This window comes from Capricornis sumatraensis, chromosome 1, assembly GCF_032405125.1.
Source record: "Capricornis sumatraensis isolate serow.1 chromosome 1, serow.2, whole genome shotgun sequence".
Taxonomy (NCBI): domain Eukaryota; kingdom Metazoa; phylum Chordata; class Mammalia; order Artiodactyla; family Bovidae; genus Capricornis; species Capricornis sumatraensis.
The window spans coordinates 201551497-201564138 of NC_091069.1; the positions used below are offsets into that span (position 1 = coordinate 201551497).

A 12642-nucleotide genomic window follows, 5' to 3' on the forward strand; every position below is an offset into this window, starting at 1 on the left:
TATGTATATGAGAAACAAAAACACATATCCACTCAAAAATTTGTACACATATATTCATAGAAGTATTATTCATAATAACCACAAAAAGTGGAAACAATCCAAATGTCCATCAAATGATGAACACTAGAGTATTCTCAGGCAATAAAAAAGCTATGAAGGACAGGGATACCTCATTTTAACGCACATTTTTGCTTTATTGAGCTTCACAAATAATTGTTTTTTTACAAATTGAAGGTTTAACATGGCAACTCTGTGTGGAGTAAGTCTATCAGCGCCATTTTTCCAAAAGTATTTGCTTGCTTCAGATTCTATGTCATATTCTGGTAATTCTTACAATATTTCAAACTTTTTCATTATTATATTCATTATGGTGATCTGCAATCATGACCTTTGATGTTACTGTATTATAAAAAGATTACAATTCACTGAAGGCTCAGATGGTTAGCATTTTTTAGCAACAAAATATTTTTAAATTAAGGTATGTACTTTTTTTTAGACATGCACAGTTAAAAGTCTACACAGTATAAACAGAATGTTTACATGCACCAAGAAACCAAAAAATTCATGTGACTCACTTTACTGCAATATTGGCTTTATTGCAGTTCTTTGGAACTGAAACTCACACTATCTCCAAGATATGTCTGTAGTGATAAACGCAACAACATGGCCAAGCCTCAAAAACACTATGCTAATGAGAGAGGCCAGACATAAAAGATCACATATTGTATAATTTCATTTATACGAAATGTCCAGAGTGGGCAAATTACCTACAGAGACGGAAAGTAGATGAGTGCTTGCCTAGGAACAAGGGAGAGGAGGGAATGGAGAGCAACTGCTACAGAGTTTCCTTCTAGGGTGATAAAAATGTTCTGAGATTAACGGTAGTCATGGTTGCACAATTCAGCGAACATGATCAATTTCATCGACTGTATATATTAAATAAGTGAATTATGGCATGTGGATTATAATTCCCTGGTAGCTCAGATGGTAAAGAATCTGCCTGCAATGCAGGAGACCTGGGTTCTATCCCTGGGTTGGGAAGATCCCCTAAAGAAAGAAACGGCTACCCACTCCAATATTCTTGCCTGGAGAACTCCATGGCCAGAAGAGCCTGGTGGGGTCGCAAAGAACTGGCCATAACTGAGTAACTCACTTCACTTCCCATGGCACATGGATTATATCTCAGCAGAGCTATTGAGTTAGTTCTTTCTATCCACCTTGTATATTTGTTACTATTATTCTTGCTCATTTCTTCAGTTGATGATATCCTTTAAATCTTCATTCATAATTGAGGATGGCTTTTCATTTTAAGAAAAGAATCATCCTTTTCCTGCTACTTATACAAAATGACAAACCTAGGTTTCAACCTTAAGTGACTTCTGATAACGAAAATTAACAGTGTTTCTTAGTTAGAGCCAGAACAGAGCAGAGAATCTTGCCAAGACCTCATCTTAATTAAATCCAGAAACCAACAGGACAGATATCAGGAGGAGGAGGGCTGAGGGGACTGAAGAGCTTTCTCATAACTGTGGTGGTTCTTTTGCATATATAGAAATGTTTAGAATGTCCTCAGCACAGCTGCAAAGTATTAAGAACATTGTAAACACATACATGGTAAGCTTCACTAGATACACTCCTAACAGAAATGCAGAGGGAGAACCCGTGGCCAGCGGGCGGCTCTTTAGGATGGTTTAGTGTGAGAAGTGGCTCCTGCGTTTCTCACCTCGTTGGTCTGACAGGACAGTATCTGCAAAGTCTGTCACTAAAGTCAGCCTGGTGCCTCCATATGGTCCTTGTTAAAAAGTATTGGCCTCAAGGGACAACACAGTTAAAGTCTCAGAAAACATTATACAGACTTTTCCCTCTGGTGTGTCCCCTGTGTTCTGATCCTTTCATACAAACCCATCTGAGCATCGTACGGCACATCCAAGCAGCAAACACCAGCAGGCGCCCCAGGCAAGAACTCAGATCTCTGGCAGCGTCTGACTCTTGGACCCTCACTTTTGGTCCCTGTTCTCTTTGGTGATCCCCTCGCTCTCCCTCTCCCCCACCTCTCTCTGGTAGCCCTCCATCATTTTTGGTTTTGCTTGCTCCTTGGGCCTTAGCCTTCCCCTTGAGCCTTAGCCCAGGTTCCACACACAGGCCTTAAGGTCTACCACAGTCAACTCAGACACAACTAAATGTTAGGGCCCAAAGGAAACAATGAAGGCTTGAGGGAATGAGGAACACACAGAATGGGGGCTCTGGGAACAGAAAGAGGCAGAAAAGAGGCACACAGGCCACTGTCTCGGCTGAGCCACAATGACATAGAGGCAACATCAAGGCCATGATAAACCTCAGGCTGTTCCTGCTGAGAGGAATATTTCAAACACATTCTGCCCAATTAACAGTTGTTCCCCATTAAGGGAAATTTAGGGGTAATATCAATCAACAGCTTGGCCCACATAACCTAAATGTCTAAACGTCAATGTTTCTAGCACAATCAGACATATTTGCAAATTAGAAAGATTGAAACATTTCCTTCCAATGAAATTTATTTACAGTATGTGTACCCTGGTCTGACAAAGCTTGATGTCTGTGACTGTGTATAAAACAGATTAACAAGTTTTCCCATTTCTTGGCTTTATAGAAAGCTTCTTCGGTGAAATCAAAATGTGATCCTATTAACCTATACTATCATGCAGCTTCTCCTTAAGAGCTGAGGTGGATGCGCAGAGCAGAAAGTAGGACACGGCCTTCCAGGAAGGCTAGCCTTTTCAGTCTCTGGTCGTTTCTGGGAGCAAAGGAGTTCACTTCCGAAGGGAAAACTGGAAAATTCTAAGGGTTCTCTATGCTGGCCTATAAACCACAAACCACTACTCTAAACAAGACAAATTACAGAAACAAGGGAGAAATCATCAAAACACAAAAGTGGTGCACAGCTACACAGATGGGTGGTCTCGGGTCTCCCAGGCACATACGCAAAATGGGATCAAGAGCCGCCTGAGAGGCCGGAGTTGTTTTTCAAGCTGAGCCACTTTGAATGCCTTGGCCCACCTCCCCTTTTTTTTTTTTTTTTGAGGCAAGTGGGATCTTAGTTCCTCAACCACTGACTGAACCAGCGCCCCTAGCAGTAGAAGCGCTGAGTCTTGACCATGAACGCCCAGGGAAGTCCCAACTAGCCATTTTTTAAATTATTTTAATTAGTGAAAAGAAAAGAAACCATACACCACATGCACCTTGGAACTGTTCATGGCATTCTGAGACTTCCCATGAGTGGCCGGAGCAGAGCAGTGGGAGGACGAGGGAGAGAGGCAAGCACGAGTCACAGGAGGCTGACCAGCCGCAGGACTGCACTCAGATTTTATCTCAGGTCAACAGGACAGCTCTGAGCAGGGCAGGGACACGTACGTTTTTACAGTTTTAGCAGATTGATGTGTGGCAAATGTTTTCTGGTAGGGCAAAAGTAAAAGCAGCAAGACCAGTTGAGAAGAACCGTCCTACCCCTGGTGAGCAGTGTTGGCTCAGAGTCTAGGAACGGTCACAGAACTGAAGTAGACATGGCAAATATGGTTTCAGCAACGTTCCTGAGATAAGGCCGACAGGACTTGCTGAGAGACTAGAACACAGAGAGGAGGGGCAGCCAGTGGAGGCTCTGGAAGGGGAGAGCAATGGAGGCAAGGAAGCAGAGGCTCTATTTAGAGAAGCACTGCTGTAAAGGGAGCAGAGATATAACTGGGGGTGGGGGGGGGTGGGGAATGTGGAGTCAAGGAACGGGCGGTTGTTTTTGTTGGGTGGGCCAGAGGTATAGCTATTTGTGTGTTTAAGATAAAAGATCTAACAGTAGATTGGTGGAAGTGAGCCAAGAGAGAGAATCAGGAGTCAGGAAAGGAGGTACTTCCATCAGTGGCAAGACAGGAAGAAATTTATTCAACTGACAAACATTTATTGAGCACCTATTAGACATTCTTTGCTCTTAAGAAGTTCACGGTCTAATGCAGGAGAAAGTAATATATATAAATCATTAAACAGCAAAGTAAGACCCATCAGAAGTATATACAAAGTATTACTGTACTATGCTGGATAGAGTGTTGATGTACTATGACAGACGGGGCAGGGCGGGGGGAAGGGGGACGGACTGACATCAAATGGCCAATTAACTTATCTGAATTATTAATATATTTTGCATAAATATTTTCCAAGCAATCGTTCCCAATTCTACTTTCAATAAAACAAAGACTCCTACTTTTATGGACTGCAGCCTACCAGGCTCCTCCGCCCATGGGAGTTTCCAGGCAAGAGTACTGGAGTGGGTTGCCATTGCCTTCTCCATTATGCTTCTAAAGAACTATACAAATATAAAAAGTGGCATTTATTTAGTACCAGACTGATGGAACCAGTTTTAGTAGTCAATTGAAAAATTCAGGAGTGGAAGAAGATGGCGGAGGAGTAAGACAGGGAGATGGGGGTGATCACCAGCCCCTCCACAAACAACTCATCAAGATATGGAACCACTCCAACAAAGCAACCTCTAGGTAACAACCAAAGACCCCAGGCCTCCAGGGGCACACGAGAAGCTCCCTGGAATGAGGCAGGACAAAGATACAGACAGAAAAAGGGAAGAGACAGCAGAGAGGAGCTTGTGCCCTGAGGGAGGGAAGGAATGGTGAAGGAGGAAGCCTTTCCGTGCACTGGGAAGCTCCCTCTCAGGACCAGGGGGTACCAAAGGGGAGAGCCTGTAAAGCCGGGACCTAGAAGGCAGAATACAGAGAAGGCTGCACTTCCCAGCCCATAAGCAGCTCACAGACCTTGGCCCTGATCAGATGGTGGACTTGAGGAGCTGAGAAAAAATTTAAGTAATGTTATCAGAGACAATATCTATCTCTAATAATTTTTGAAGTTTTACTTACTGTTTAAATTTTTTCCCAAGTGCTACAGGAATGAGCTCAGGAATAACTTTTCTACTCTGCAATGTTAAGTAGCTAGTGACAAAGAAAGGAGTTTTACTGAAAACAAGGACTATCCTTTTCACAGCAGCTGACTTGCTGCCCTGGAGCCTGGGCTTGGAAGGACTGCTCCAGGAGCCACGGTGGGTTCACACACACCTGTGTGTCTTGTCCAGGTCAGTCACCTCCTGGATGAGATCAAAACCTGACCCAGCCTCTGGGCATCTTGCTCAGGCCGTCCTGCTCCAGCCAATCAGGAAAAATCAGTCAAGCACAACACACGACATGAGTAAACACTACTTTATTCCAAAAACTTGTACATATTTTCAAAATGATTCATTTCAAAAGTCAGACACTTGTTTTTGATGCTTCAAGAATATCAGCTGGATTAGGTAAAGTTTGCTGTTCTCAAAAACTACAATTTCGGATATTTTAAAAAATCATATAGTGATTCTACAATGGAAACGACCTCTAGAGAATGACAAAGGTTCAAGATCAGAGATCTTTGAATCTCAAAATAAAACAATTTCTAGGCTAATGTTTCCCACTTGGACAACTTAAATCCTCTCTTAATGCACCTACCTGCTGAGCCGCATCTCCATTCACCAAGTGAGGCATCATGGCAACCTCTCCATTCAGCAATGGTGGCAGCTCCAGAGGGATCTGGTCGGTCATCATCATTGTGACGTACATTCATGGAGAATTTCCCTCAGCTGGCTTCCTGCAAGAAAATCACCATTTTGTAAAAAGAATTCAAGACGGCAAAAATTCACCTGTAACAAGTCAGCTATTTAAGTGCACCGTCATGAGGTCAGCTGAAACTCAAATTCTTCCAACTGATGTTGGATTTAGAAGGGGTGAAGCAAAACCCAGGGTGGCTTCCCAGGTAGCTCAATTGTTAAAGAATCCGCCCGTCATGAGGAGACCTAGGTTCAATTCGTGGGTTGGGAAGATCCCCTAGAGGAGGGAATGGCAACCCACTCCAATATTCTTGCCTGGAGAATTCCATGGACAGAGGAGCCTAGGGGGCTACAGTTCATGGGGCTGCAAAGGGTCAAACATGACTGAACAACTGAGCACAGACAGCAAAACCCAAGAAAAACAGCTTGAAATTGGAGACCATAGACCTGAGTCTCTAACCAGTCAAGTAAACACAACCTCCAGTTCCTCCACCTTGTTATTTAGAAATTTATGAATAATATTAAGTCCCCTAAACCCAGAGATCTTCCTCAGAATAAAATGAGATAATTTGAGAAGATAGAAGTGTCAAATGAACATTTATCATGCTATCTCTAAGGTAATTACAAAAAATGAGCCCAAAGAGCATGACTTCTAAGAAAAGTTTTTCATTAGGATCAAAATACTGTTCATAAGCAGTTACTCCAAGCAAAGGTTAACTACGTACACTGCAGTTGTTGCAATTTCTGACATTGCTATTAACTCAGTAATTAATCAAGTTCTAATTCTCTCTATCCCATCATCTCCTTGAACTGGATTTATCCTGTTGCCTATCTGCAGCTTTATTACTTGAGCCTATCTTGAACTGTCCTGTACCTGACAGCACCTACAGTACCTTGTACAGAATAAGGCTTAAAGGCACATTTCATGGTTTCCACAGAATAAATGATTTTCATGTACAAATTCAAAACAACACAAAGCCCACTTTCACTCCATAATGGTATCTGCCACTACTATCTAGCTTTTCAATAAAACAGCGGGAACACAATAAATTCCTATTTAAGATTATATGTATTCTTTAAGAAGTATTTACCCATCCTTCATTTATGTCTAAAATTTTTTGCCACAAAAAGTTTAATAGCATAGACAAACAAGAATAAACAAAGACACACATGCACACACTATTTTAAATAATAAACTGCCATGTAGTCCATTTTAAATTTTTTCTCATTTTATAATAAAGTTCCCAAAGATTTCAACTCAAGACTTTTGGAAAATGAATCCTTTAATACTCAATATCCAAAAATCAGGCAAAATAGCAGGTCAAGTCCTTTAATGAATATCTCTAATTTGTCTCAAGTGTGACAGAAATATTTCTTAAAACCTCCATTCTGAACATTAAATATATTTCCCTCGCCTCGAGCCCACCCAAAAGAAACCCCTTCCCTGGAAGTATCAAATGATGCATACAAGCCATCCAAGAGATTATAAATTTTTTATTTTAAATAGGTAAAATTTTACACTATTCATTATAACCCCATTTGGAAAAACTAATTATTTTAAGTACCAAACAACAAAGTCATGTCCCAACTAGGGAAGCACATTCTATAATAACAAGTCTTATAATTCAGTGTTAACAGTACCATCATGCTGTTTTATGAGGCAATTACTCAGTTCCCAAGCAAATAAAAATACAAAACTCAAAGCCCAATAGTTTATCCTAACGTAGGAAACAGATTTTTTTTTTTTCACAATAAAATTAACCAAGATAACTTCCACTGACCCCATGAAGACATCAGCTGCTTGATTCTGAGTAGTACTGCTAACAGAGTACGGCTATCCATTTCAGTTTTATTTCAAATACATGTAACCCTACAAGTGAGCAAGGAGAGGAATGATTCCTTTTCCTCAAACTGATATTACACAGGTCTACTTCTTAAGCGTGGTGTTTTATCTAATGATTCTTCAACACTGGAGGCTGAATAAACAGGGCAGTAATTTACATGAGGGGTCTGAGAATAAAGCATCTGCACGTGAAGAAGCATTCCACACTCACTCCCACCTTTTCCTCACTCCTTCCAAGGAAGAGTCCCAAAGCACTTGCTGGTGAGGTGATGGAGACTGTGGCTCTGTCCTCCCCTCTGCTAAAGTAGCGAGCACCAAAGCCCTCTCCCCCAAGGGACAGTCCTGATCAGCTCAACAGACAAGCGTAAGGATGGAACCTACTCTCTTTTCATTCAGTGCACACAGGTACTGGTAGGACATAATTGTGATCTAGTGAAAAAAAGTTCAGGCATTCTTAACCTCCTAGCCCTAAAACCAAAAGATGTCTCAACTCCAGCATGATACCTAACACTGACAACTTCAATTTTAGACACCTTCTGGTAGGCGTCATGAAAAGCAACAGGATTTGCTATCATCAAAATACAGCAATCCAGCCTCACGGGCTGGTGCTCTTAAGCACAGATGTCAGGTCCAAGTTGGATAGTTAAACTCCAGGTTCTGCAACTGTGGGATAAAAGGGTAGATCCCCTCCTAGTTCCATGAAAGTCTTATAAATGCAAGATGAGAGAATGTGGGAGCCCACACAGAGATGAAAAAAATCCCAGAGAAACAAAGTCAGCTGGCACAAAGAAATAAGTGCATTTGCTTTTGAAAATCATATAGGCAACTTTGGGCAATATAGCTATTCCATACAAAAAAAAAAAGATGCCTGAGTCCTGTATCTTTTTCCTACCAGATGATAGATTATCTGCCTCACAGATGTGCAGTGGTTGTTGCTAATTACTGAGAGGGGAACAAGGGAGGGGCAGACGGGGAACTGTGCATAAAAAAGTCAACTATATATACAATCAACTCCTAGATAGCACAGAGTGGGAACTTATAAACACCATACACTCCTAGTGCCCCAACTCAACCAGCTAACAACCATACCTTTAATCATGGAGAAAAAGGGAAGAATGAATAAAGACTCAGCCATAGAGTCTCACTTCTCATAACCAAAGTTGTTAATCCTCTTTACCCTAGGACACCAGCTTGCTAAAAATCCAAGGCCTGTTTTCTAGTCCCCAAGAGGTCCACCAAAGGCAAACCAGATTTTATCCTGCCTAGAATTCAAGGTAAGAGATTGATCTAGATGGGGTGGTTCACACAGTCAACAATGTTTAAATACCCCTTTCTACACTCCATGCACATACAGAGTATACGTTCATTTGCCTGGAATTCAAGGGACATACAAAAAAAGTAATAAATTATCTCTAGGCAAGATAATGCCCGGCTATTTAACAAGGCAACTGCCTGACAACCGGTCCTTAAATCACCATGGAACAGAAACCATTTAGTGCCATGGACTGTAGAAAGGACAAGAGAAAAGGCAGGAAGAAGAATTATAAAAGAATGAAAACCATAAATGCAAAACAAAAGACTTAGGGTACAAAGCAATACTGTACTATGGTTATTACCTAGTTTTGGTTATTTCCTAGGAATGGAAATGGGTTGGGAGGAAGTAATGACTTTTCCAAATACAAAGTCAAATGTTCAGGCTGCAAATTGGGAAAACCACTCAGCCCTAGCCATTGACAATTAAAGAACGTTAAGAGACTGGGGAAGGCTTGCCATGCATCAATAATTAAATGGTGACCGCTCCCCAAAAAAGTAAGTCTCCTCTGTTTTGGTTGGTAATCCAAACAAAACTACACATGTACTCAATTTCAACAGGTGGGCCTCAGCCCCACTGCTTTGAGGAGACCGGGAGAATGTGACATGCCTAAGAAAGATGACCAAACTTTTTAAATGGAATTTTTAAAATGAAGCAATAAATGTGGAAGGCTTACTATCCAAACAGTTAACTTTAAGGACCAAAAACTTTATTTGCCAAGATTGTGGGTGGAAATTATACATTTTCTAAAGGGAGTACATCAAGGCTGTATATTGTCACCCTGCTTATTTAACTTATATGCAGAGTACATCATGAGAAACGCTGGGCTGGAAGAAGCACAAGCTGGAATCAAGATTGCCGGGAGAAATATCAAGAACCTCAGATATGCAGATGACACCACCCTTATGGCAGAAAATGAAGAGGAACTAAAAAGCCTCCTGATGAAAGTGAAAGAGGAGAGTGAAAAAGTTGGCTTAAAGCTCAACATTCAGAAAACGAAGATCATGGCATCTGGTCCCATCATTTCATGGGAAATAGATGGGGAAACAGTGTCAGACTTTATTTTAGGGGGCTCCAAAATCACTGCAGATGGTGACTGCAGCCATGAAATTAAAAGACGCTTACTCCTTGGAAGCAAAGTTGTGACCAACCTAGACAGCATATTGAAAAGCAGAGACATTACTTTGCCAACAAAGGTCTGTCTAGTCAAGGCTACAGTTTTCCCAGTGGTCATGTATGGATGTGAGAGTTGGCCTGTGAAGAAAGCTGAGTGCCAAAGAATTGATGCTTTTGAACTGTGGTGTTGGAGAAGACTCTTGAGAGTCCCTTGGAATGCAAGGAGATCCAACCAGTCCATTCTAAAGGAGATCAGCCCTGGGTGTTCTTTGGAAAGACTGATGCTGAGGCTGAAACTCCAGTACTTTGGCCACATCATGTGAAGAGTTGACTCATTAGAAAAGACTGTGCTGGGAGGAATTGGGGGCAGGAGGAGAAGAGGACAACAGAGGATGAGAAGGCTGGATGGCATCACTGACTTGATGGACGTGAGTTTGAGTGAACTCCGGGAGTTAGTGATGGACAGGGAGGCCTGGCGTGCTGTGATTCATGGGGTCGCAAAGAGTCGGACACAACTGAGCAACTGAACTGAACTGAACTTCATGATAGAGCAGGCTGGCCATAACTTTATTCTTTCTTAGGGATGTAGGGTCACTGTTTACAATACTGTGTTCAGTCACAAGGTGATGTAGTAGGGAGTTTCAAGGCATTCTGACCTTACCTACTCAGAGAAATGCACCCCTACTTTGAGCTCTTATGTTTAAATTCTACATTTTCCCCTCTCTTCCTCATTAGGCTGTACCTCAAACCACACCTCCTCAACTATGAGAATCATACTCAATTTGCGATCTTAATCTTCCTTGGGCTGGGAAGCACATAAAGGAGTGGTCTCTGGGGTCTCAGAAGCTCCCCTCTGTGCCCTGAATCCATGATTCCTGGATAACTGAGCTGTAACTGCTTTTCGTGTCAGTCAGAAAGTCTAAAGAGAAATCATCCCAACAAAACCCTCATTATCCTGGTCTGGGTTCCTTCTCCCCTTGACAGATGTGTCTCTGAATAGGCCAAAGCAATCACAGAACTCATGCATTTTATTAAAGCCTCTTCCACATCCACACTGTCCTGGCACACAACTGAGTTTTCTCAATAAATTCATTCTTGGATTTTCCAGGCAAGAATACTGGAATGGGTTGCCATTTCCTTCTCCAGGAGATCTTCCCAACCCAGGGATTGAACCCGGGTCTCCCACATTGTAGGAAGACACTTTACCGTCTGAGCCACCAGGGAAGTCCACTTTACAAATAAAGGGTCAATAAATGTGCTAAAAAACTAATCAGAATTAACCAATGGAAAACAGATGACCTCTACTGCTGCTGCTGCTAAGTCGCTTCAGTCGTGTCCGACTCTGTGCGACCCCATAGACAGCAGCCCACCAGGCTCCCCTGTCCCTGGGATTTTCCAGGCAAGAACACTGGAGTGGGTTGCCACTGCCTTCTCCAATGCATGAAAGAGGAAAGTGAAAAGTGAAAATGAAGTCACTCAGTCATGTCTAACTCTTAACGACCCCTTGGACTGCAGCCTACCAGGCTCCTCCGTCCATGGGATTTTCCAGGCAAAAGTACTGGAGTGGGTTGCCATTGCCTTCTCCAGACCTCTACTACAATGTTTTTTTCTAATTCTCTGAATATTTTTTTTTTCACACACACAGCTCCAAGTTTTCACTGCTATTTTTTTAATTCTTACTTACCCATGCTTCCAGTTCAAAGAATTCAGTGACAACCACAAGCCATCACAACCTCTCCCCTAACCACACATCCTAACATAAAACCACAAGTGCTTCATGCCTGGCCAGTTCTGTTCTTTTGATTGACAGGGAAGGGATGCCACGTGAGCACTTGTAGCTGACTTCCTTCTCTCCTGAAAGCAAGTCGTTTGTTACCTTTCTTACCTGCAGGGAGGCCCAGAACCAAAGAAGTAAGCTAATGGCAAGGGTGGGGGCTGGGCATGCTGAAAAACAGATCCTCACTGTTAGTAAGACATTTAGTTCTATCCAAATATGACTCTAAAGCTTTAACAAAACACCTTACTTTAAAATAATATTACAAAGGGTCTTCAGTTTTTACATTACTCTAGGCACTGGGTTATTACTTTTTCCTTTTCTTTTGCTTCCCTCACTCCAAGTCTAAAAAGGTTTTCCATGGTATCTTGGCCCCAAACTATACTAAGAAACATACGGCCAATTTCATTAAAAAAAAACAAAAAACTGATTCTCAGGAGAGAATCACAGATCCATTTCCAAAGGCCAGAGAAAGCAGTTATATACTAGGAAGAATTTCTAACTTGAAAAAAATCAAAGCCTTCATCACTGCTGGGAGAGTTTTAAGTCTGTGGGCCTGGCCTTCAAATGAGTAACAAAATGTCCTGCACCTCACTCCATGGGCCAATGACCCAAATTTCCTTACATTAATTCAAGATGTGAGTGAGCAGTACAGTACACAAATTAGTTTCAGATGACAAGAGGAAAAGAACCCCAAGAGCACCAAAAGGAACAAAGCAAAACCATCAGTGCCAAATGAAATGACCCCGTGGGGTGAAAGGAGATGGACTCCCTGAGTTAAATCTCAGGGCAGAGCCAAGGTGCAGGCTCCCAGACTCACTTTACCTACACCTGACTTTTGACCTATTCTAAACCATCCCAGGGAAGTGCAGAAAAAGTAAAAGTAGAACGAGAACCAATAAGAAGAATGCATTGTGTCAATCATACCTTAATTTTTTCTTAAAAAAAAAAAAAAGCACATCATCAGTTTTAACTTTTTGCTTCTATCTGCA

General features: G+C 41.9%; 1 protein-coding gene across 1 annotated transcript in view; it reads right to left on the reverse strand.

The window, feature by feature from the left end:
* FNDC3B (fibronectin type III domain containing 3B) overlaps positions 1 to 12642 on the reverse strand; it is a 356597-nt gene that overhangs the window by 275152 nt on the left and 68803 nt on the right. Inside the window, exon 2 of the mRNA XM_068987389.1 lies at positions 5508 to 5646. Coding sequence (XP_068843490.1) covers positions 5508 to 5618 — 111 coding nt within the window. The 5' untranslated portion in view covers positions 5619 to 5646. The remainder of the gene's footprint in view (positions 1 to 5507; positions 5647 to 12642) is intronic.